This window comes from Aquila chrysaetos, chromosome 3 (genome assembly GCF_900496995.4).
Source record: "Aquila chrysaetos chrysaetos chromosome 3, bAquChr1.4, whole genome shotgun sequence".
NCBI lineage: Eukaryota > Metazoa > Chordata > Aves > Accipitriformes > Accipitridae > Aquila > Aquila chrysaetos.
In genome coordinates, this window is record NC_044006.1 from 23,115,115 (window position 1) to 23,141,489 (window position 26,375).

General features: G+C 35.6%; 1 protein-coding gene across 2 annotated transcripts in view; it reads left to right on the forward strand.

Moving 5' to 3' along the window:
* The window catches only part of ULK4 (unc-51 like kinase 4), a 264,773-nt gene that overhangs the window by 34,198 nt on the left and 204,200 nt on the right, over window positions 1-26,375 (forward strand). For both annotated transcript variants that reach the window (XM_041122173.1, XM_030007779.2), the window contains 2 exons: window positions 17,464-17,571; window positions 21,935-22,018. In XM_041122173.1, the coding sequence (XP_040978107.1) occupies window positions 17,464-17,571; window positions 21,935-22,018 (192 nt within the window). The remainder of the gene's footprint in view (window positions 1-17,463; window positions 17,572-21,934; window positions 22,019-26,375) is intronic.

A 26,375-nucleotide genomic window follows, 5' to 3' on the forward strand; every position in this document is an offset into this window, starting at 1 on the left:
TCCTAGTAACTTCTAATACTGTTTGCTTTTTTGCCCCCAGTTAGACAGAGGTGATGTCTCTGTGGAGCTATCTCCTGTAGCCCCTAAAATTTTGTTCCCAAGTGTGAGAAGTCAGTTCAGAGCTCCTGAAGATGTGATTCTGGAATTATTTTTCCCCCCATGTGTACCATGCTGTGTACACCAAGTTTTCTTTCCAATTTTTGTCACTCAGTAATGGCCCTTTTGCAGTTCTTTGTTACCTCATTATGCACTCATCCAGTTATTTGTGATTTCTTTTGTACTTTTAAAGTACTGCAGGACCTAATAGAGACTAGTGCAGGAGACCACTGCTGGTCCTTACATGTTAAAATCTGGCTCTTCATTTCTGCCCCCTACTGTCTTTTACCCAGTTATGCATTTATTTAAGGATAGTTCCTCTATCTCTGAAGTTGAATCTGCACCATTAACCTTTTTGTTGTTGTTTAAACAATTTGTTAAATAGTAGAAACATTAAGTCATGAAGAAGCAGAAAAACTTTAGGAAAGAAAAGAATCCTCATTTTACAGGCTAAAGTTAACTTGCACATACTAGATGCCAAAAGCCTTTAATTTGTTGGGTTTTGAAGAATTAATGGCTTTCCCATTTTTTCATTTACTTTTTTTTTTTTAAAAGTTCTTATTCAAGTAATCGGTGAACAGCAAGTTGTTTCGAATGTAACCACCAGAGGTCACTAAAACGCAAAAATAAAATGCAAGTAGTGGAACTGTGTACCATCTTCATTCTGCTGATATATTCTAATATGTAGGTCATATTAGAAGAAATCATAATAAATGAATATTTATACCTGTGAATTCAATTGCACTTGATCTACTTCCAGTTAAATATTTTTTTAGGAGAATACTGCATTGATTAGAAAAAATGAGACTGATCTTAGAATACAATAGGGCAATCAATCTCTTATATTATTGAAGATGAAGACATTTTACGTGTAATTTCTTCTATGTGGCATTTGCAATAAAAGTTGTTGATAGGTCAGGTTTTTTTCTGACTTAGTAATGTGGGGTTTTTTCCATGGAGTTGCCCTTTACAAATCTGAAACATCATTTCTTCTTATTTCTTCCTAGTTATCTTAGGAAAACACCTAAACTTTAAAGTTTTATCTTAGTACATAGATTTTGAAACTGTTTCTTAAGGAACTGGAGTCTATGAAAAAAAGATTCTTTCTTTCCAGGTTTCTTGGAAAGAAAAATCTGCTTACTCTTCATCTTACAGAAAAAAAATTTCTTCCCAAGTTAGGGAGGCTTGCTGCTATGTATATCTAATTTGGCTTATTTATTAAAAGAAGCTATTGTTCTTTCCTCTCTGTGAATAGATCAGGCCTTCTGCTGTCTTCTAGGACACAGATACTCTGATGTGAAATTTCAGACTCAGTCTTTTATTTTAGTAAGACATGATAGAGCAACTTCACAGAATGCCTCCATGTTGGGGAGCAATGTCCTTCTCTGTCTGGCAGGAGACCAGCCTCCTCCACCTGCTGAGTCACTGCCTTTTGGAGGCAATAATCTAGTCCTTTTCCTTACCTCTTTTAAATTTGCTATTTGGGAATATCAATCTCATGCTATGACCTAGACAGCTGTGCCTGTTTTTTTTACAGACCTGGGTCCACAGCTCTACTGAGTGTTTAAAGGGCTCAGAGACCCTGTTACAGCCTTCACACTGCAAGTTTCTTTGCAAAGCCTTTGCCTTATGGAATTCCGTGGCCAAATTAATGAACTAAATATCCCATGGAGAATGACAGCATATTAGAATATCTCTGTAATATTTAGCTTAGAATGCAATTCCTTTGTCAAAGCAGTGGAATATCCTGATTTCTGTTTTCAACCAAATTGAAATTCCATATAATCTGAGCCTTTTTATTTCTGATTTTTTGAAGTACAATTTGGTGGTTGTTTTCTACAGTTGCAAAACAGCTGCATCATTACAGGTGCAGTTTTATGACCTGTAAACTCATAGGTAGACTCTAGCTAGTCTGGTTGTACCTACTTTGGTCTACGTCTACAGTTTGTCATACAAGTTCATACAGAATGCCAATTTTTAAGTCATGTTCCTAGCTTATCTCTCTGTTAACTCCTGTTTCTAGGTCTATCCACATCTGCCCATATTGTAAGGAGATTCAAATAAAACTGGTTTCATTTGCCCATTTATTCCCAACCTATTTAGTTTTAATTTTTTTAATTGTAAAATAACTTTTTGAGTCTGCTCACAAATATTCATAATTTTAGTGTATCCTTGTTTGTTTCCTCCAAGGGCACTTTCCTTGTTTTGCCCTGATACCTCTTATGTGAAAAGAAAAAACCAAAAAACCCCCTCACCCCAATTAAAAAAAAATTGGTAGGCAGGAGATGTAAGCTGTAGCAGAGTTTGTGCATGAGTACTTACACATGTGTGCACACACAGATGTCTACTGTTTTGTAAAATGATTAAAACCTTAAAATTATCTTTCTGGATAATCAGGTTTGTCGCTTAATACTTTGGCGACAGTGAGAGGAGATTCAATTTAAGTTTTTTGACTTTTATTAAACTTTCAACCTTTATAATAAATTTCTTCAATTTATTTTCAACAACCTGGACCACTGAATATAACTTACATACTTGCCTGGGGCATGTGGCAGGAAGACAAACAAATAAAAGATCAACATTTCTCAGATGAATTAGCCTCTGCTGGCAGAATCTTGTGTGTTTGAGAAGTTCTTCCAAGTTAATAAACAGAAAATGTAAATATAATTAAATTAACAATGATGAATCTTAAGCATGCCAATTCTGGATTGGAGCAAATATTAAGGCCTTTTATCATACTTATAGGAAGAGTCTTTTTTTTCCCCCTTCAAAAAATTAATTTTATCAGTCCAATGAATTGGGCTTGCTTTATGTTTGAAGTCCAAACCAAGTTGGTAGTAGAAAACAAGGAAATTCTCAGCTAGGGAACTGAAAACTTACATTGCTGATTGCAGGATTAAATCACTTTTTGCAATTTTCTTAGATTAATTACCTGACCAAAGCAAAAACTGTACCCTTTAAAATGACGTTTAATTGACACTGTTTTCATAGTCCATTGAATTTACTCTATTTAGAAGGAGCTTTTCTTTTCAGATCAGGCTCACTTTAACTTGCATCTGTTCTGTCATCCAGCTCAATGTGCAAACGTTCATACCAGCCCAAAGGAGGAGATAGAGCAAGATTGAGTCTGTTTTTGTTGAAGGTGGCAGTAGTAATACAGGCTTGAAATGGTTGAAATTATGGTATCAAACCTAGAATGCATACCTGTGTGTAATAAATAAGAATATGGCATGGACTGCTGAAGTGTGCAGTGTGGTCAACATTAAAAAATTCCACAGCCAATACATCTTTCTGTGTGCGTTCCTTTTCTCTGTCATTTGTTCACCTCTCTTGCATTCAATTCAATTACTAGAACTAGATGGAGAAGTGAGAGCTCATTCCTCTTTAAAAATACATTTGTATGCCTATTAGTGTAATCAGCCATATTCAAAATCATAGTGGTCTTAGATTTGCACTGTGCTTTTGAAGTTTTAGTGTATTAAACTTATCTATATTTTTTCAGGAAAAAGAATTTGAATTTTGAGTTAAAAATTAAATTGTGTTTTTATTTTTGGGAGTGCTGAGGTCTTTTGTTCCCTACTTAGGCAATCAGATAGCATTAAAGGTATGAAAGCATCAGACTGAGTATTTTGAATGAAATACTTCTGTAGTTACTGGATATGACTTTCTATTTCCAATTGTAACTTTGAAGTATTTTCTGATTACTGTTTTCACATTTTTTCTTTCAAATAGGGAAATAATGGATTTCTGTTGGATATTATTAAGTTTGTAGTTCAGTGTCCAGTTTTGTTCAAATCCACCCCCCTGCAATATTCCATCAGCCTGGGTTTTAAGGTAGAGGGGGGACATCCCCACCATCATTTTACTGGAATACTATGTCCAGTTCTAGTCCACTTATCTCAAAAAAGGCACTGCAGGAGTTAAAGATGATTTTGAGGAAAAACAACAGGAACGATTAAGTAGAAGACCTCTGATGGTACTGAAGAGTGTCAGATTCTTTAATGAAAATATGTCTTTGAATTATCCTCAAATGCTGAGTGATATAGGGAAATATATATTGGAATGTTTTTCCTATATTGTAGTTTAAGAATAAAGCCATTTCATGAAGTTGAAAAGTAGCAAATTAAGATCTGATGAGAGGATGCATAATGAGACAAAGAAGTGCCTTTCCACATGAGAACGTGAAAGCTGGAAAGTTGGCAAATTTCAGAGAAGTTTTAAGTGTTGATATGGGTAATGGGAGTATCAGACTTGCAATAGCAGGTACTAGCAAAACATTTCTGACGGCCTCTAAAGGTGCTTGCCTCACATTTAAGGTCAGTACCTAATTGTTCGGAGTTAGAAGATAATTTTAACTAAGGTGTCCAAGCTCACCTTGAGGTTTTTTATACCTTTTTTTAAAAAAGCATCTGGAGCTGACCACTCACAGAGCCAAAAAGCAGTCTTGATCCAGTTGACAGCTGCTTAGCATCTTGTGTCTTTATTGACAAAGATATGTCTTGTGAAATCATGATTTCTTTCCATATATCTTGATTTTAAACAATTGAGTAACACTTTTTGGGGGGATAAAAATATAGTCATACAAAAACCTTAATTTACTGTAACGCTTTATAACTGATACATTGACTTATGTCAAGTTCTTTTTTATGTTTGAGTGTATTGTTTGTAGTTGGGGAATTCATTTACCTTTAATATTGCTGTGTAACTTTATGTTGGTTATTTCAGAAGTAAACTTATTTGTATGAAGAAAGTAGAACACTAAAATCAACTTCCATTTTGGAGTGAAACATTGAAAAAAAAAAAGTTACCTTCATTCTTCTGTATATATGCTGTGAAACTGATGTGCAATTTGGGTGTAAGATTGCCATATTTAAGTTGCTTATGTATAGAATAACACATCTTGCATCAGAGAACACTTTAAAAGGATTCTTTGTAACTGGTTATAATGATGGAAGTGTTTCATGTCTCACCAGACAGCTTGTAGGACTATTTTCAGCATATATACTTTCCTGTAATCACAGATTTTTGTTGATTCTAACCATTTGATATCTTTGCCCACCTCTACTGTAGTATTTTTGCAACACAAGTTGTGAGATTTCTGTTTAAAGCATGGTGTGACTTTGTTTTCTGGACCCGTGGCCCTTCCCACTGTATTTCTTTTTAAAGTGGGAAATATTTCTTGTTTCAATTGCTCTGCTTTAAGGTTTTCATTTTTTTAACATTACATAGTCATTTGCTCTCGTACAGTTAGCTATTTGCATATTACCACAGCTAAAGAAATATAATTATCTCACAAAAATGCTGTTAAATAATGACTTCTTCAACACAACTAGTGTTTGAAGGTTTAAGATCTCAGTATTTTACCTGTTAGCATAGAACAATCATCATATATAGTTTAAAATGCAGTGGTTTAAACTCTACTGTACAACATCCTGTTATTCCATTTTTTTCTTCCATTCTACATTATAATGCAAATGTACAATAAGGAATACAGTTTTAAGTCCTACTTAGTTAAAATAGTTTACATTTGTAGTTAAAAGTAATATTTTTTCACTATAAAATAATCACTTTCTAAATTACTATTTACTATACTTTTTGAACTTAAATTCTGTGGTAGTCAAATAAGTTGTCATGTTTTAAGCTGGTAATTCCTCTGTCCTAGATTATTCCCTGGTAGCTTTTACAGGTGAGTGACTCCCATTGAAGGGAGTTTTAAATGCATGACAACTGTAGAGTCAATAATTTTTTTTAATGTTAATGAGAATTATGTCTAGTGAGGACTAAATTTGCACCAAACCCCTGAGATAATCATCTTTTATTTTCCATTTCTACTGTGCAAAACCTACTAAGAAATAGAGCTTGACCCAATAGTTCTTATTGTTAAAAAAGATAAGCATAAATGTTAGGCTAACAAATAATGCTTATATTGTCAACAATGAGTTATGTTTTTCCTGCAATTCAGCTGCATAGAAAACTTCTATAAATAATGATATATGTTTTAACTTTTCTGTCCCTAAGTCTACCAATTTCATGTTTGCCTGAGAGCAGAGGTTGTTTTTAAGCAGCAGTGTAAGAGATGAAAGTAATACTTCCTGGATTAGTCTGTGCAAACCATCCTTTCCTAGGGCTGCAAAGAATAAAACCTGGAAGCTCCTTTGATTTGGAAGGCAGCTGGAGGATTCTTGAATAGGATTTACCTTTTTGTTTTGATCCTAGGGTGATACGCAGTTTCAGGTTAACTTACTTCCAGAGGAAAATCATGATTATGTGAAGTGTACCATGTGTCTGACAGCTACCTTTTTAATGTGTGTACCATGCAGTGGGAAGCTTAGTATTTCTGACTGTTGTGCTATGCGGGCTTTTGCTGAACTAATTTCAGTTTGTCCCTCCTCCGGCATCACTTTCCTGAGGCTTTAGAATATACTTGTGTCCTGTTCTGTATATGCATGGAATAATTTTGCCTTTATAAAAATGTTCTGTGATTTCTTAGATTTTTTTTTTTGGCTTTATTCATACACACACAGAGCAAGATGAATTGAATATGCATTTTAATTTTTTTCTTAAATTAAAGCCAAAAAAATCAAGACAACAAAATCAAATCCCTTAGGGCTAATTTAAGGTACCTTGCTATCATTTTCACAAAAACATAAGGGTGGTTATCCTCCAGCATTAAAAATTGAAAGATTCAGCCTGCCAGTGGTAGTAAATGAATGTGATGTTAACAAACTGTCAGCCATTTCACTAGTTACCTTTGGGAATATACCCTTAGCTTTCTTGCTAAAGCCTGTACTCTTGAGAGCACTGAGAACTGTTTCATGGAGAGGAAAAGATTCCAAATATCCTAAAGCCCCAAGAGCCACTTACTGCCTGCAGTTCCCTCTCTCTGTTTAAAATTAGGCAGCTAAATCCGTATATAGAAAATGCAATAGGGATACTTGAACAATCTTTACTTTTACAGCTAACAAGCAGATCTGTCAGCTAATGGAGCCTGCTTTCTCATGAATTGACTTGCAGCTGGCTGACTTTTAAACTTAATTACGTAAAGGCTACCATTTAGCATATTCACCTCTTCCTTTGTTAGCTATCACAAAGGAAATCCTTGGTTTAGGAGGGTGTGTTCTGATACTTAATAGTGTAATCTCTGAGCTTTTTCTGTGTGTAGTGTGTTCAAAATGTTTTCATATATGTATTTTCTGTTGAAAAAGAAATGAGTTTATTCCACCGCCTTTCTGTCACTTTTATGTTGCTATTTTGCTTGTAAAGGTTTTAAAACAAACAAACAAAAAAAAAAACCCTACTTTTTAACTCTTGCTTAGTTGGTAGAAACTGGGTAGGAGGTTTCAAATGATTGCAGGGAAGGAGACAATGCTAAAACGATTGTTTAAATGCTTCCCTTTTCTTTTTATGCTACCCCAGTTTTCATGGAAACAGCACATCAGAATACAGAATTTTGTACGGTTCTGCATCATGGGACAGAAAGAGATGAATTTGTCACATGTTGTAGATTTAAATTAGATATGTTCTTTCACTAGTATTTTTTGGCATCATGGATAGACTTTGGTCTTTGCTTGTAGCATCAATTTTTGTTGTTACTTTCACTAGCACACTGTGTGTAAATTTTGTAGAATAGAAAATGAAAATTAAGGTAAATGTCAAAATGAATAGTTTGAAAACAGTATGTTTCTCTTATTTCTTAGACTGACAAAAGGTTCCTCTTAGTTTCAAATAGCTTTTCTAGCTAATTAAAACTTTTAAAATATATTAAAGAAGAGGTACGCTACAGGGCAAAGAATTTTATGTATTAAAAAGGACAGCTCCAGCAGATATTTTTAAGTTTATGTCTAAGACGGATCTGTTTACAATGTTTACAGTGTGTGATTTCCCCCCTTTCCATTTTTTTCTGGTTTTCTGTACAGCTGACATCTGTTACTTTATAAGTAAATGGATGTGTCATATACATTGGAAATATGCTTAGGGTGTAAAAGGCTAGGTGAACTAGCCTGAATATTGTTTCTGTAGTTAAAATAACCTACTGAGAACAAATTTTTAACTGTGGAAGAAGTGAAATATTTGCTTTTCTTAGATTGCTACAGTATCAGAAGAACCATCAAATACATACAGAAAATGAATCATGAAGTTAGCATTCTTGCTGTGAGCAAGAGAGACCACACTGAAAAATTTTTCATGCCTAAGCTTCTTGACATGAAACACATGACTCTTTCTACTAATTCTGGAAAATATCTATGTGAGGTTTTAAATATTTCCTGGCATAATTTTGATGCTGTTTGCATGATGTTTGCAAAGTCACATCATAAAATATTGCAATTCCATGTTGTGTTGCTATTAGTTCTTTTTTTATTAAAGCTTGACATAGCTGAGAATTTGGTTTTAATATATTTTTGATACTTTTAATTTCTTTTGAGTCAACCAACTTCAGGTCTGTGCTAGTTGTTGTACAATTTGGTCATTGAAGTGTTTAGTTCTTGCAACTTAGTATGTACCTTGAAGAATGAACCTAAAAGAGAGCCCTTCTTCCATCTCGTTTTGTCTTGCACTTGCAAATTAATCAAATCATAGACTAGTAACAGGAGAAAAAAAATCCAGCCTTTTCCTCTAAAGCACATACTTGCTTGGTTGACACAATTAGGCTACAACATGTTTTTGTGATAGAAATTGCATGCTGGTGGTAGCTGAAAAGCCTAATTTCCTGCTGCCTTCTGATGACAGCACTAAAAGACACTCAAACTAGGCTCAGTGTTAGGCAAGATCAGTTGTAAAAGTCCTAGCTTTTCCTCTGAATACCAGTCCTTTCAGCTATCATCTGGGAAAAAAAAAGGTGATTTTACTCTGAAACATATTTTTAAAAGATTTCTGTAGAGAAGAAGGAAATTTCTAGCCAGATGTTTGGTCTGGCTATTATCTTCACTGGGCAGAATGAAGGAATTTGCAATAATCAATAAAGGGAACTAATTTCAAAGAAAATGTATGGAAAATCCTCAAAGTCTATAGAATTTTTCAAAATATGAGAAATTCTATGTAGAATTAATCAATCTAAAATATCCTGCATGGATATTTTATTGATGGACATTGGTCTTCAAGAGTGTCACCAGCATGGCTTCTAAATCAAGTGGATAACAGGCCCATTGCCTGGAAGCAGAAGAAGATGACTTAGAGTAACTTCACATAGAGTTATGAAAAGAATAAAAATCCAGAAACATGTTATTCAGAAAAGGCAAGGATGAATGATAGAAACCTGCATATAATGATGCTAGTTAAATATAGGGGAACAAAAAGGAGGAAGAAAAAAAAAAACCAAACCAGAAAGAAAAAAGACCTCTTCTTTGGATGCTCCTGCCAAATCTTATTATGTGAAGACTGGTTTCTAGTTCCAGTTTACATCTTTAGATGTAAACTAGCTCCGGCTGATTGCCACTGACCTCAGTTTTGAAGGCAGAAATCTTTCTAATTCAGGGACCTTTCACTTTTTGGACTCCTGAGCAATCTTTTTCTCTCCTACCCTTGGCAAAAACAAAACCAGGATCCCTGTCCTGTTTGAAGCAAGTATTTTTACCTGGTCCTTCCTGTCATTAAAAAGCTTCAAACTTAAGGGCTGGGGTGGAAATCAGATATATTCATGAACATCTGCAACTGAGGTCGTGTAATAATACATCTTTCATGACAGACTAGGAGAAGAAATAACTATTTTTTTCTTAAAAGTAAAACAAAAATCATCAAACAAACCCCAAAACTTGTAGACAGTTCTTTTAGATGCATTTTTGATTTGTTAGTAAACCGAACAGATTTGTAAGTTAATTCCTACTATTTGTGTCTGATTGTATCCCTCTGGGATCTCAAGTTGATTCTAAAGCAAGTTGATGGAGCCTCCAGTTGAGTGCATGACAGCTACTCTGTCTGCTCAGAGCTCTTCCCACAGTAGTTACGTAAAAGTTGAAAAGATAAGTTTTCATGATGAATCAATTTTGCATTGTATTCCACCTGGAAAAGTGTCACACATTCATCTTACATTGCTCCCTAGAAGAGTTCTATTTCTGCATAAATTGTGTGATATGCTGTACATTTGGTTATCTTTTTTTTCTACATTCTGGACTGCATTAATACCACGTCCATAGTCTGATGGTCAGAATTCCCTTCAGTCCTCCTGATTCCATGACCCAGTTTATTGTACCGAACAAAAAATTTGCAAAACCTGAATATTTCAGACTCAGACTCTTTCTTCTTGTATCTGCACCCCATAGACGAGTTTGACAAAAGTATCTGTTTCCGTCTTGCCACCCAACTCTTCAGTCAAGCCACTTGTTTATTTCAGGGTATTTAACCAGCTTTCACTGAGGTCCAGTGGATCACAGGTACATGTGGATCCAACTCCTGATTAAGTACAGTTACCCCTTGTAAAGTTTTAACTATTCATATTCTACTGAGAAGGGACGTAGGCAACATGCTTGAGATGTTCAGAGAAGGCTGGTCATGGGGTTTTTTTCATGCACTATTTTAAAGATGAGTACTTGATACAAATATTACTCTAGTTTTTTGTTCTGGTTAGTGGCAATATAACCACGGTGTACTTTCTCAGCCTAGCGGGAATGCTTTCGTCCAAGGAAAGTGAGATTGCTTTGGCATTACTTGCCCACGTTACATGATGTGTATATACTCACAAGAAAATGAACTGAAAAGTAATTTCCGTTATGCTTGAGTCATAGACAGTTTTTATCACTTGTAAGGGTTTGCAGAATTACAAATACGTTTTAATTTCCACTAATACTTGCTGACAGTCATAGTAATAGATCAAAGATGGAGTAATACTGTAAGTCTATACATTGCCACTTTACATCTTAAGGTATAAAATACCTTATCCTTTTGAATATGCTGTAATTTTTACTTCTGGATTCCTAAAACTGCAGGGAAACTTCTAGATAGAGCTTGAAATGGGTTGAGAATCTGCCACAGGTAATAAATATATCAACTCCACACACTATTGTTGTAAATGAAGGTAATGACTGTCTATCCAGATATGAATCTTTCTTCTTTCTTCTCTTGTTATAATTATACTATATCCATCCAGTTTGACAGCTAGTGTAAAAGGTGTTGATAATTTATTAAATTTAAGATGCTTTTACCAGACAGTGTAAGACTTGCAGTTCTTTACTATTTACCTCTCTAAAAGGGAAAATGTAGGCAGGTTGAAAAGAAAAAAAATGTACTATAGGTGAGAAGGAGACTATTTGTCAGACTATGTAATTAAACTAAATCACTGATCTTAAGGCTTAGATTTGTTCAGACAACTTTTCTCTTGTTTAATAAATCAGCTTTTTAAAAAATGAAAACTTGGATTTATTGCAGTGTTGACTAGCTTTTTGGCAGTTTTTGTTGGTGCACAGGAAAGGAAATAACTTAATTTGAATTTTTTTTAGCTCAGTTTTACCACTTTTTCATTCAAATATGAGAAAAGTGTAGGAATTGGAGTATCAGGAGAACTACTTCCTCTTCTTGTTATTTCAGAATAAAAATAATAACTAGGTCTGCTAGTCCTAAAATCTTGAAGGAGAGTGAGAAACAGTAATTTCTGTTCACCAATATCAAATATTGTTCTTTGATTTCATTTTCATTCATTTTAAATCTTAAATTCTTAATTTTAATGAACAACCAAAAAACCACACGAGGTGGATAATCTACCCATTATAGTTAATGACAGTTTTGAAAAACTTCAGCTGAGTAGTAAGGCAACCAAATGGAACTTAGTACAGGTGAATAAAAGAATAGCTTACTAAATAAAAAATTAATTCCCGATTTTATTTAATAGAACATAGGATTCTGAGAGTTTTAGGACTGCATACATAAATGTATTGGATAGTGTGTCATCAAGATTTACCAGTTTATTAACCATGCTTTTGGGAAAATAAATATTACAGGTGCAAAACAAGATCAGTATTGATATTAAATCAGGGATTTCTGCTGGTTAAGATACATCATTAAAGCTGATAATTTTGAACAGCCTGCCTTGATTCTCTATAGCAGATGTACAATTTGATTTGGATTTTCTTCATCAAGTCCTGCCTGCAAACAAACAAGCAGTTGTAACTTAGGTATCATGATGATTTAATGTCCCTAGCTAGTCTGCTGGGACTACTGTCTGCAGCTCGTGTTATGGCATGGCTCATCAATTTTGTGTAGTCTAAATACTATTTCATGGCATGTTCACCCTCGATCTAAAGAGGCAAAGTTTAGAGGCATTAACTGAATATGGATGATGTCTGCTAATGCCACAGTGCTGAGGTACTTTTAGTGGTATTGATTCCACAGTGAAAGTAGTTCTCAAAATAGATATTTCATCACAAAAGCAAGAGTAATTCTGTATAGCTATAGAAAGCAAATCGAATAAAGGAGAAAATGCTGTCATTATGTGTTCATCTTTTAGTGCAGAATTGCGTTTCAACCAATGTGACTACTACTTTCTCAAGCTGATGTATCAGTAGGTTTTAAAGCTTTTAATATATTTATTTCTTAAATATGAAAGTTAAGCTCTCTCTGGAATGGCAGGCTGTTTAAAGTTCCTGAATAACATCTGAAGAAATGTTCTGAAAGAAGTTAAAGAAAACAGTTAACGAACATAGCATTTCATTAAAAAATGGGGGAGAAGGTCAAAGTTTGTTTAGTAGATCTTTTTGCTTTGATTTGAAGACTACCTTTCCAGTTTTTATATGATTTCTCTGTACAAAGATTGGAGTTGTGAAGCTGTTGAGGTCAGAATGTGAAGGAAAATCAAGGCAAGTTGAGGATAAAAACTCTTTAGTGCTCTGAGGAAGAAAAAGTGCTGTACTGTGAAAAATATCTGTAAACTATTAAGAAAAAAAGAAAGAAGACTACATTTTATAATTTTTAGGACTGGAAATTGTTCTTTCCTGGGATGTTTGTTAAACTCTGTAAACTCCTGATTATTTTTTTTTTTAATTTTAACTACCTGATTTACCTTTCACTTCCCTTTATGCTTTTTGTGAATGTCTGTGATGGGATCTTCACATAATATTTTCTTGCAAAGTCTGGTAAAATTAGGCTAATTTTCACAGATTATTTTCTTTGAGTTTTTGAGACCTTTGTGTCAGTATTTTGCTTCTTTCTATATAGATGCAAATGACAGTAAGGTTGGAGACTGCAAAAATACTATGACTTGCAAAAGCATAAATTGCATTCCATATTAGTAAAGGATTTAGAAACAAGAATATTTGTTTACTGAGCAAGTGATTTTATGTATCTATGAATTTGTCATTGTAAAAAATTTAAACCTTGTAACGAAAACACTTCAGGATCCAGCAACATAGTCTACAAGTAGTTTTCTGATAAAGTTCTCTAGAAGATCATGTCTTGCAATAAATCTGAAGTGACTTACAACATGCTGATAAGCATTGAGGCAGTTTCTTATATCAGGATAATATCAGGATATTCTGATATTCTGAATTGCAAGTCAGGGATGATAATGACTTTTTACTGGTCCTCTCCCAGAAAACACCAGAATTTTTGTCTCCTGCCTAGCATACCTTTCAGTTAAAATACTTTCTGTTTTGCTATGTGTTTGTTCATTGTGGATAAAAACTTAAATTATGTTTTGACTTCTTTTTAATTGGTGGTTATGTAGTATACATGTGTTCCATCAATAATTTAATAATGTATTGCCTATTTTTATTGGGGTGTATGCATAATGACAAATTTGCTATGTGCTTTGCAGTGATCAGCAGCCAATATATGTGTTTTGGCATTTATATTCATTGCTTTATACAGAATGGGATTTATGTTCAATATCACAATTTTCTTTAGATTTCTGAAAGAAACCTTGGAGTAACGCTTTCTTTTTAGCTGCTTCTTGCTTAATGGCTGGATGTGACTGTTTTGCTAGGCCTTTTGAGTAGTGGGAAGAGAGAGTATGTTTTGAAAGTAGAGAACCAGGACTCTTTCAGATAACCTTTGCCTTTGTCCAAACACTTCTCATGATTTGTGAGAAAACCACGATGTTGCTGTTGTGGTCTGTTTGGTGTTGGTGGTTTTTGCTTGTTTTGGTTTTTAATTATTTTTTTCCTGTGCTACCCAAGGTAAAGAGTGTCTGTCTGTAACTCTGAAAAACTTTTGTTACATCCTTCAGTTACCACACATCTTTTCAAAGGCATATCACATCAGATCTCTTTCAGAGGAAGGACTGTAGATTGTTTTGCTTTCCCCTTTGGGAATAAGTACTGAAGTGGCTTTGGCCCACAGTTTTCTAACAAGAGAAACTAAAATTCCTTGGGAGCTTTATTGTGAATTGTTCATATGGATAACAGTATCGCCTTTCTATCACTCTAGATCAAACTCCTAACCTTATATACTTCCCTTAGTCTCCTCCTGCATTCTTATTGTCCTTTTATCGACATCTGTTTCCTCAACTTTAAGCTTCCCATTTCCCAAGCTTTTCCTGCTCCTACATTTGTAACACACAAGCTACACTACTTCCTCTGTTATGTCCAGAAAATGTGTGTATCTCTATTGTTTGCTTCTGAGCTGCATCAATCCTTTGTCTAGCTAGTAGCTACAGCACCAGAAGAAAATTTGTAGCTACAGCAGCAGGTCTTGCTTCCAATGCAGGTACATAATAAATGTGGCTATATTTTGTCATCCATCTTTATGTTGGTCCTTGTCTTCCACTTCAGAAAAATGCACAATGTGGCATTACAGTCAGCAGTAGCATGTGTTCCCTCTCTGTGGCCTCATATTCAACCCAGGCTATAGTTTGTCTCCACATCTCCATCCCTGTTACATAATCTCCCATGCTTCAAGTGTGTTGGTTAAGAATGTGAGTGAGAGAACACATAATGGCAAACAAATCACAGATTAACCACCACAATTTAACCAGATTATGTGAACTGCTTGACTTTTCCAGGTCACCAAGTAAGGTGATTCCAGATTTTAAATGTACTATCTGAAATGCTAGTGTACACTGGGCTGTATGAGTACTTCAGCTGTGTTGAAAACCATTTGTCTGAGCCATCTCTCATGATTCACCTGAAAGGTTCTGTCTACTGTGAATACTTTTTTTCTGTTTAGGGAAAGCTTCTTAACAGAGGCAAAACTATGAAGCTTGTAAGTGTTAGGGTGGTGGGACTCTGTCAGCTGAAGTGAATTGAGCAGTTCCTTGAGCGTGCCATGAAGCTGGTGCTCAAGAGAGTTAGACTTGGATCCTCCACAGAAGGAGAAAGAAGACTACGCTGGTGGGCCCGTAATCAGAACTGAAAAATTCCTATCTTTTTGTTGGATTAATTTGAGACCAGTCTGGAAGAATGGCTATCAGGTTCTCCATTTAAACATTATGTAAAGTCTGAGAATATCTTGGGAAATTGACTGCACAAAGTAAGTGGTTTCCCAGAACTGCTGCTGTTTAGACCCCTTGTGCCTGGCTTGTTTGTATTCATACAGGACTGTAAACGCTGAGGTTCTTGAGATGAGTGATAGAAGTCTGTGGTCCCTGTGCTCTGTATAAGAGACAATACAATACTTTCTCAACTGGGAAAAACACCAGAGAAATTTTTTGTCAGCTCATTAACTCTTCCCTATTGTATAGCCATATTAAAAGTAGTTTTGAACTAGAAGAGAACAATAAAAAGAATGTTACAGTGATCCAGTACTTATTTCATTATGATTTGATTAGTTATAAATTAGATACATATGAAAGATGATCTAAACATTTCTGCTTCTTATCAGATATTTGTAGCATCATCAATATCTAAGACCTGGACTCAATGACTTTCGGATAGGACTGTCACAGAGTCAGTCCTACTTTAAAATATTTTTAAACAAGTTCATTCTTAAAAAGTCCACATTGTTCTCTACTAAAGCATAAAATAAACACGTGAAATGTTTCAGTGATACTGCTGATAATGTTTTTGCTGTTTAAAGGGGAAGGGAAGAGTTCTTAAGCAGAAGAATGAAATAAAATTCATGCTCCATTTGTTATACTGAAGGAGATCATAATATGATGGTTTCTATTGCCTTGTTTTCTGCATAATAGTGAAATATGCAATAAGTATTATTATTTGCCTGAACTACTATTTTTTTCCTGTTTCTGTAGACTGAGATACTTTACAGCAATGCTTTCTGTTTAATTAAAAAAAAAATAACACAAGCTACATCACACTTCACATTTAAAGTAATAATTTAAAAGTTGACTTTTCCGAGGTTTAAAATGGAATAGTATGTGCAATATTACTGTTTAAAGTACATAAATATAACTTCAGATCTCACTTAGCATATCATGCAAACTATTGGAAATCACTGACTTCACTGACAGTATCTGTTTACAGAGCTGAATTGCTGCATCTCATAAGTACTTTAGAAGTATTAGAACTAAATCCTTCCCAATAGTCAAAGGAACTATTTAAGGGACATAGGAAGTATGTTATATCCGTATTTGCTGAACTGTCTTCTTTTCCTACTTTTGCAAGGCATGAATGTTTGGGAGCAGGGGGGACATGTAGGTCCATCTTTCTTAATTAAGGAAACAACTAGCTTCTATAGTGCTATATGCTTGGTACATATTGGAGCACATTTGGGTTTTGGGGAGCACACCGCAGCCAGCAGATAGCATGCTTTTCAATTTAACATGTGGTAGCTAAATGGTTCTTTGTTTCTTGAATGAGTCCAGTATTAAACATTAGGTTGAAATCTGTTGCATATGTGTATGGGAAAGTGATTTCTTACTAGGTCACCTGCACAAGATGAATCAGAATTTTCAGTTTCCCTCCACCCCCTCAATATAAATACTATATAGTATATATATATATATGCTTTGCAAACAGAAACTCTTGAAGTACCGAAAACTAAAATGATATGTCCAGATCTCACGCAATGGGTCGCCAGTAAACTCAGAGGTCAGGAGACAAAACTTTCAGAGTTCCTATCTTCTGATTTAATATCTACACAAAAGACAGCATTTTCTTTGGTTTTGTTGTTCATTCTTTTTGTAACCTGATGGTGAGGAGAACTTTTAGATCTTCTGACACAAACCTAGGAACAGCAAGTAGACTTTTTTTTCCTGGCAGATCTACTTCTATTGTCCTGAGGGAAAGGGAAGAACGGATAGCTGACAATTTGTCACTTAGGCTATTTCCTTATTGCATTTTTCTCCATGTTGCATATATAATCTGTTCAGTAATTATTATTTTTTCTTGTCTTTCAATGCTTACTAAATCCTTTGCAGATGGCTCTTTAGCATAAATGAAGAGTATATCAGTAATATGGCATTTCAGATAAAGCTTGTTACCTTTAACAATTCATTTTGCTTGAGAAAAGATTATACGTGTTGTTCTATGATTTATTTTTTTATTTTAGGCAATTATACTTTTAACTGAACTCATCAGAGAGAACTTCAGAAATAGCAAATTGAAACAATGCCTTCTACCAGCGCTTGGGGAGCTTCTTTACCTCGTAGCCAGAGAGGTAAGACTGTCAAGTGATCCTTGTAAATTTAACAAATGTGAAAAAAAATTCCCATAGAAAAGTAGACAAAAAAAGCAAATAACTTTGTCATTTGTATCCTCAACAGTTTCTTGTCCTTGTATGTTCTGTGATACTTTTTCTACTTTAAGAAACATGTTATTCCAATCATGTACTTAATCTGAGATAATTAAATTGCTTTCTTCAAGTATAGATTTTTAACTTCATAAAACAATTTAATCAATCACCATAATGACTGCTGGCCTCCAAGTGGCAGATCTGAGGGTTAGAACATCTTAGCTAGAGACTTTGATTAAATAGGATGTATCAGGACAGCCTATGATACCAATAAATTAATATACCTGGTCCATATTAGATCTTATCCTAGCATGGTTGGAATTATAACACTCTGGAAAAGGAAATGGAATGATGCTGACTAATTTGAAATGGAATTACAGTAATTCCTGACTAGAACTGATTTAAACCTTCAGTCTAGAAATAGTAGATTCACATTAAAAATAAACAGAGGTTAGTTATAAGAATTGAAGATGACAGCTCCTCTAAACTCTCACCTTTCTTTTTCCTTATTCAAAGAGAAAATGTTTTCTTTTACTTATTAGACACAAAGGTGACTTCAAACAGAAAAAGCCTAGCCCTAGCTTCTCTGAAGCCTTTGTATTAACTGCATCATCTAATTGCTCTGAATGCTATTGTGTTAGTTAACAGTCTGTGAGGTCACTTGAGAAAGGAATGAAAATACTGAATGGAGCTGTGTTTTGGCTTTCTGTCGTTATGGCTTTGTTTTATTGTTCTCATCCTCTAGCTCCTTTGCATGTTCCACAGGATGTAGTGGTTGCCTTTTTTGTTTGTTTTGGTGAGTTAGCAAGCATCATCCTTTTTTGGTTAGACAATTGCCAAAATATTTGTCAAATACACAGTGTCACAGAACTTGTTCTTACACTGAGATATTATGTTATGGAAAATACATCCACAGTCGTAGTTTATTTTCATACATTTTAATACTTTCTCAGTTTTCCTTGGAGGAAAAAATTTGTACGTAGCATCATCAGACAGATTGAAAACTACATATTTTTAACCACTAAAACCCAAATAAACTTAAAACTCCATCTTGAAAATTATATTTGGCAAGAGTATTTTGCACTGCTTGATTTTATTTTGAAATTGAACTTTAGTGGTTGAAATAAATCTGTTTACACTGGCTCTATAACAGCAAAATGATTCGCATGCACTGACCCTAATAGATTTTTTTTTTTTCCTTCTGAAAATGTCAACTGACAAATTTTTTGAGTCTATATGTATTTATGAACTTTACAATGTTTGAAGCATGATAACTTGTATTTAAATGGCAACTATCTTTCAGGAAGATCTGTAGTAATAGGTTGCATTGCTTTGAGTTATAACTAAGAAATTATTACAGAACAAGCAGAAATATTTGGAGTTACAGTGCCTTGAATTCAGGTGTACAGTGTCTTGGTAAAACTTCAAAAGTATCAGTGTGTTTTGTGTGCTTGGAGACACTAACTTTTTTTTTTTTTTTTTTTTTTTAAGAAAAGCCCTTTATAAAGCTTTTCTTTTCTCTGTTCTGTACGTACTTAACCTCAGAATACTGTAGTGTTGTAGGCATTTGTTGCTCATTAAACTACAGAACAGTAGTATTGAATGACCTTGCCAAGATCATATACCAAGTCAGTGGTAGTATAATAAGATGAAACAAAGTTTATTCCCAATTTATATCTCTAAACAGCAAAGCTTTATGCCTTTACTAATTTAAGGAAAAAAAAATCATAACTATATCTAATTCATTAAGAACTGTACACAAAATATTTTTATTTTTATTTTTTCCTTGTTTTCTTCCATTTTGCTGTTCAGCCTGCTTGATTGTTTTATCAAGCTGCTAAATATTTATCATTTAAACTGTAAGTTTTGGGGGGCATGGCTGATTTTATTTATTTATTCCCTCCAGGGTTTTGCTAAGTGTTTCTACGTCCAAGTGCAATATTTATGTTAAATAATGATAAAGATTATTTCTTTTTCATATGAACATTTGGTAAATCATAAATTATCGAACTCTTACGATCAAGTTCAGCTATCTAGGTACAGCATGATTCATTAGGTTAAATACAGGATCACTGGTTGCACTTCTGTGGCTTAGAAAATGCTGGGAAAAACTCCAGATAATCATAATGGTCCTCTGCAATCCTAAACTCTGATATTATGTGTGTACTTGCATAGGAGATCTCATAAGTAAGATCTTACACTCCACCTCCGCATTTTTTTCCCAAACAGAAGCCAAGAGCAATTCACAAGTAGCATGAGCAGACCCCAGGGAGGATGTTCTGTTACTCTTGAGCTAATTGCCTTGAGGGAAAACTTTCAAGTTCTATGTAGTATTTCTATTCATTTTGTGCTGTTTGTGTTGTTAGGGTGCAGAACCTAAAGTTTAATCGAAATCAACATGGGCTGTGAGCAAAAAGTAGGAAGATTACCCGGTGTTTGATGATATATTTACATTTATTAAATGTTAAATTGTGTAGGTGTGTTTAGGTAATTAACAGTGGTGCTAAGTTGCATACACCTTTTGCCTTTTTTTATTTCTAACTAGAGACTAAACCTTGCAGAAAGTCATTAATCAGTCTGAAGAATGGAAGAACTATTAATTTTCAGGACTGCACCATTTCTTAAGGCTTTTTATTTTATAGTGCATTTAATATGTATGGTTACAGGAGAAGTTGATGGAATTTCTGACTAAATTAGATGAATAAAATGAGAAACAGACCGATGCCAGTTCCAGCATAGCTTGTCAGTTTAACTCTCTCTTGATTTCTAGTCTTGTCATGCCTTTTCCAGGTGGAAAAGATTCCACTTTTCACTGTTAGAAAGTAACCTACCATCCTTTGAAACTTGGGCTGCATTTTCTTAACTTACACACTAAGCCTTGGAAGGCAAACTGTGATTAAATGTCAACATGTAGTTACTCAGATAGGATGAAGGAGGTGGAATCTGGTAGATCTGATGTCTTTGTTGTATGTCAAACCACTCATTATTATTATCTGTAAATTACTTCCAAGGAAAATTGTTCCATACCTCCTAACAGAAAGTTAGCAGAAATAAAGCTTAAAAAAATGGGAGATTTAACAAACTAATTTTCTCTTTTGATATATGTTGCAAATAAAGTTTTGATTTATTTTCAATAAAGAAGGAAAATGAATTTTACTAGGCAATTCAGTAATAGTCTTCCCTGCTAATGTGCCATGCTTTAAGTGCCTGACATTATCACATCATATAAGTTGAATTAGTGTAGGCCTCTCAGAAATCAGAAAGTTTAGAAAGCATAATTTGTTTCTGCATTGTTAACCCCCACCTTGCCCATCCTATGCTTTTTATTATAAACAGTTAATTAGAATGCTAAAAATAATTTGCTACTGTAGTCAGTAGAGTTCAAGAAATGTATGATTCATGAAGAAATTGTTGCTTGTCATCCTTTGTCTACTTATTAAGACAAGCTACACATTGATTTCATCTTCACACCATCCAACGCCTATTATTTCTTACTTCCTTTCCCAAAAGAGGCTATTTTTTTCAGTTGCTAATATCTTTGTGTTACTAGCCTAGATATGGAGGTTGTTTTAGTTAAATCATAATGATATCCAAGTGTCCTCTTTTAAACTTGAAGTTTTACAGTAGGCTAGTGTGGGGGCGGGGGGCAGGGAGAAGTGGAGTTCATTAACTTCTAACAGAAGAATTAAACCCGTGATTCAACTGGGAGTGAATTAACCTCTCTAACAGGGTGATTTCAAGGAGATATACATAAAGATCTTGGAACAGTGTTGATATGTACTGAAGGCTATACCATACAGTAAGTTTCATTAAACACTTTGTATCTCCTTGTATGACTTTGAATACTTTTTTCCCAAAGTAAGGTTGCCAGACAAAAGTAATTTTGTTTGTTTGGTATAATTAAATCACATTTAAAGAGAAGCATTACTACTCTTAGTAATCAGTTGTCTCTTTCTGAAGTAATCAAAATGATTGAGAGGTTTGCAAGAATTTTTTTTTTTGTGTGTGTGTGTAAATTAGAAGGAATCGATGAAACTCAGAAATATTAGGACAAATTCTGGATTTTGGAGACTATTTGAATAAGCTAATAAAATATCAATTTCTGTGCTGCACATGAAATAACTTTAAATAGTAATACTGCCCTGGAATTTAATATATTTTCTAGCATATGTTAATTTGAAATGAGTATAATATGAACCTTATTAAGAATCTGTTACCCATTTTTTATGTGACTGAGATTACTGTGATTTTTTTGATTTAATCATTTGTGCCGTTGGCTTCATTTCAGGAGGAAAAAAGGGAGCACCCCAGAGAATGCTGGGTTGTTCCCTTGGCTGCTTACACTGTGCTAATGAGGTGTCTTCGGGAAGGGGTAAGGCTCTTGTGTTGTCCTCAGTAGAATTTCTCCACTGTAATAACCCTTTAGGCATTGTGTGAGGATTGTAGCCTGGAGCACTGCAGTACCTTGTCAACCAAGTATTGCTCTTGAATTTAAATAATCATGATAAGACCATGACCTAAGCAGATTAATGCAAAAATGCAGTGTTGTTCTCTGTACATTCAACATTTATGTATTGCTGCTTGGTTTTTTTGGAAATGGGATAGTGAATATAAATTACTGTTAATCAGTGTGGAATTTATTAATGCTGTGGCTTTCTTTTGAGAAATGTTCTGACAGCTTGTACTGTCCTCCTTTAATTTGATTTTCGTACATCTTTAGTAAGTTTTTGAGCAAGATTTACTTTCTATTTTGAAGTGGCTGATACACAGTATCTGAAAACTGCATTGTTATCCTACTGGGTTGTTAGCACTCTTTTGAGGCCAAAAAGTAGGAGTTAGTTTTATTCTCATACATGTGCTGTGCTGTATTCTTCATTTTTCTCGGTGATGACTTAACTGTGTTAGAGAAGGGAAGAAAAACATGCATATAGTTCCAATTTGTAAAATTAAAGAGAATTGAGTAGGGGGTTTACAATTGCTATTTGTATGAGACCACTTGACGTTATTTTTGCCTAAGGCAAAGCTCAAGGCAGAAAACATGTCGGAGGTTGCTGGAGGGGGGGAAAGCAAGAGAAATACCTTTTTTCCTTCTTTTTTTGAGATCTTTATTGCCTACAGATTGTGATTAATAGAGGAAGAATCTAGATGGATTTTAACATCTTCAAACCTTCAGGTGATCAAGAACACACAACTGTGTTTGTATTGTGGACTATTTCCAGCTCATAATTAAAGTAAGATGTCATTCTAAGGCACATTAGTGAGAAGCTATTTAATTATAAATTTAGTAATGGAAGACTTGCTATTTCTGAATATTCAGTGTAGAGAAACTGAATCGAGAGATCCGTAAGACAGTAATTTATTCCTGTAGAACAAAATAACTTCTTAGTCCTGAAACATGTCAAATTTTTCTTAATAATTTATCTTGATATATTTTTCTTGAAAAAACAACACAAAATAGAAATACATTTCCCATGCAATAGTTTGAATTAAATTTAATTAAGCATAAATTTAAAGTTATGTCTAGGCTAACCAAGTGCAGCTGTGCATTTCTACAGTTTCTGTTTGTGAAGATGCTCGAGGTTTTTAATGGAGTTTTAAGTATTTGTGCTTGTTTGTGTGAGTACAGTGTAAATGTAGTAACACAAATTGCTCTGTCTCAGCAGTAGCAGCCTCAACTTTCCAGAACGGCACCATTTGAACAATCAAAAATATCCATAACTATGTAAAGTACTTCACAACATACGGAAACGGAGAGTGAAACTTACCACCCACTATTATTAACTTTTACAATTTCTTTTGCTACTTTTTTCCTCTGCTTTTGTAGCAATCCTTTTCTTATCCTCCATAACTTTAGCAGCTGCCCATCTTTCTTGGAAAATGATGTTGCAGCATCTAAAACTAGATGGTTAAAATCATATTATGGTTAGATATCTGTTTGCAAGATATTTCTTTTTTAAGGAAGGAATAATCAGTTATAAAATAAGGGGTTTTGCCACATGTTTTAGATGCAGGGGTAGAGGAGGAATGAACAAAGATGGAAAAACAGAGAGAGAAAGATTTTTAAAGTATTCAATTCAATTTATGGTTTCACTTTTGCGTATTTGTTTCAAAACTTTTAAGAGTAGGACTACTGAAGTAGATGTATCCAGGATGGTTGTATGTCAGTCTCTTCAGTTTATCACATTATTTAGTGAAAAAGTAGATCTCTCAATCGTTAGCAGCAAAAGTTACACAAAAAAATTTACTTAATGAATTTTTATGAAAACATCTGTGCAGTGCCATCAAACTGACTTAAAATATAACCACATGTCTTCAGAGATTTTTTTTTTTTTTTAAACATGTTTGAAGCTGTAAAACTGTAGAATACTTTAGGATGGAATGGACCTCTGGAAGTCATCTAAACCAGCCTCCTGCTCAAAGCAGGTCTAAATAGATCAGATTGCTCAGGAACATGTCTGTTTGACTCTTGGATGTCTCTAACAATGGTGATCCCACAATCCCTCTGGGCAATGCCTGGACCACCCTCACAGGAATGAAGTTTTTCCTTGTATATGATTGGAGTTTCCCATGTTACAACTCGTGGCCATTGCCTCTTGTCCTATGGCCATGCATCTCTGAGAACATTTGTCTCAACTTCTCTTTATCCTTTGCTCAGGTAGCTGTAGGCAGCAGTAAGATATTCCCTGAACCTTCTTTTGTCAAGGCTGAACATCTCTTAGCCTTTTGTTGTATGTTGTGTGCTCCAGCCCTCTAACCAACCTGATTCCTTTCTTGTGGCCTGGATAAGTGCACTCTTCACTGGGTGAAAAACTGCCTGGATGGCCAAGCCCAGAGGGTTGTGGTGAATGGGGTGAAATCCAGTTGGCGGCGGGTCACAAGTGGTGTTCCCCAGGGCTTGGTGTTGGGGCCAGTTCTGTTTAACATCTTTATCAATGATTTGGATGACGGGATTGAGTGCACCCTCAGCAAGTTTGCAGACGACACCAAGTTGGGGGGAAGGGTCGATCTGCTTGAGGGTAGGGAGGCTCTACAGAGAGATCTGGACAGGCTGGATCGATGGGCTGAGGCTAATTGTATGAAGTTCAACAAGGCCAAGTGCCAGGTCCCGCACTTTGGTCACAGCAACCCCATGCAGCGCTACAGGCTTGGGGAAGAGTGGCTGGAAAGCTGCCTGGTGGAAAAAGTCCTGGGGGTGCTGGTTGACAGCCGGCTGAATATGTGCCAGCAGTGTGCCCAGGTGGCCAAGGCGGCCAACAGCATCCTGGCCTGTATCAGAAATAGTGTGGCCAGCAGGAGCAGGGAGGTGGTTGTTCCCCTGTACTCGGGCACTGGTGAGGCCGCACCTCGAGTACTGTGTTCAGTTTTGGGCCCCTCACTCCAGGAAGGACATTGAGTTGCTGGAGCATGTTCAGAGGAGGGCAACCAAGTTGGTGAGGGGCCTGGAGCACAAGTCTTATGAGGAGCGGCTGAGGGAACTGGGGCTGTTCAGTCTAGAAAAGAGGAGGCTGAGGGGAGACCTTATCACTCTCTACAACTACCTGAAAGGGGGTTGTAGTGAGGTGGGTGCTGGTCTCTTCTGTCAGGTGGCTGGAGATAGGACAAGAGGAAATGGCCTCAAGTTGTGGTGAGGGAGATTTAGTTTAGATATTAGGAAAAATTTCTTTACTGAGAGGGTTGTTAAACATTGGAATGGGCTACCCAGGGAAGTGGTTGAGTCACCATCCCTGGAGATATTAAAAAAGCGAGTGGACAGGGTACTTAAGGACATGGTTTAGTGGGCATGGTTAATGGTTGGACTCGATGATCTTGAAGGTCTTTTCCAACCTAAATGATTCTATGATTCTATGATGGGGACATGAGTGGTGCTGTGGACAAGGGGAGGGCAGTGGATGTTGTGTGCCTTGACTTTAGGAAGGCCTTTGACACAGTCTCCCATACTCCCCTTATCACCAAATTGGTGAGATATGGACTGATTCAATGGAAGATAAAGTGGGCAGGAAAATTCACTCAAGTGATCAGTGGTGCAAAGTCCAGCTGGCAGCTAATAACTAGCAGTGCCCCTCAGAAATCAGTACTGTTTAATGTCTTCAGTAATGACCAGAGTGACCAACTGGGGTGTATTCTCCAGTTGGATAACACCAAACTGGCAGGGGGAGTGGCATCAATATGCTGGATGTCCAGGTTGTTAGTCAGAAGGACTAGGACAGACTGGAGAAATGGGCTGACGGGAACCTCATGAAGGTCAACAAAAGTGAGAGCAAGGGCTCTCCATCCTGAGATGGAATAGCCCCCTGCAACAGTACAAGCTCCCTAGGAAGCAGCTCTGCCGAAAGGGACTTGGGGGTACCAATGAAAAGTTAAACGTGAGCCAGCAGTGTGCCTTAGCAGAAAAGAAGGGCCACGGCAACGTGGGCTGTATTAGCAAGAGAGTAGCCAGCAGGTTCAGGGAAGTGATTCTTCCCTTCTGTTCAGCACTGATGAAACCATATCTGGAGTACTGTGTTTGGTTTTGAGCTCCCCAGTAGAAGAAAGATCTTGACATTCAAGAGTGAGTCCAGCAGAGTGCTACCAAGATGATAACTGGAAGAAAAATCCCTATGTTCAGAATCGCTTCTTAATTCATTGCCAGATATGTTATGTTAAAGAGCATGTTTAATATATTCTAGTTACATTCGTATAGTCTTTTTCACAGAGAACAAAGCACAAACTATGGTCACATGTAAAGAAAA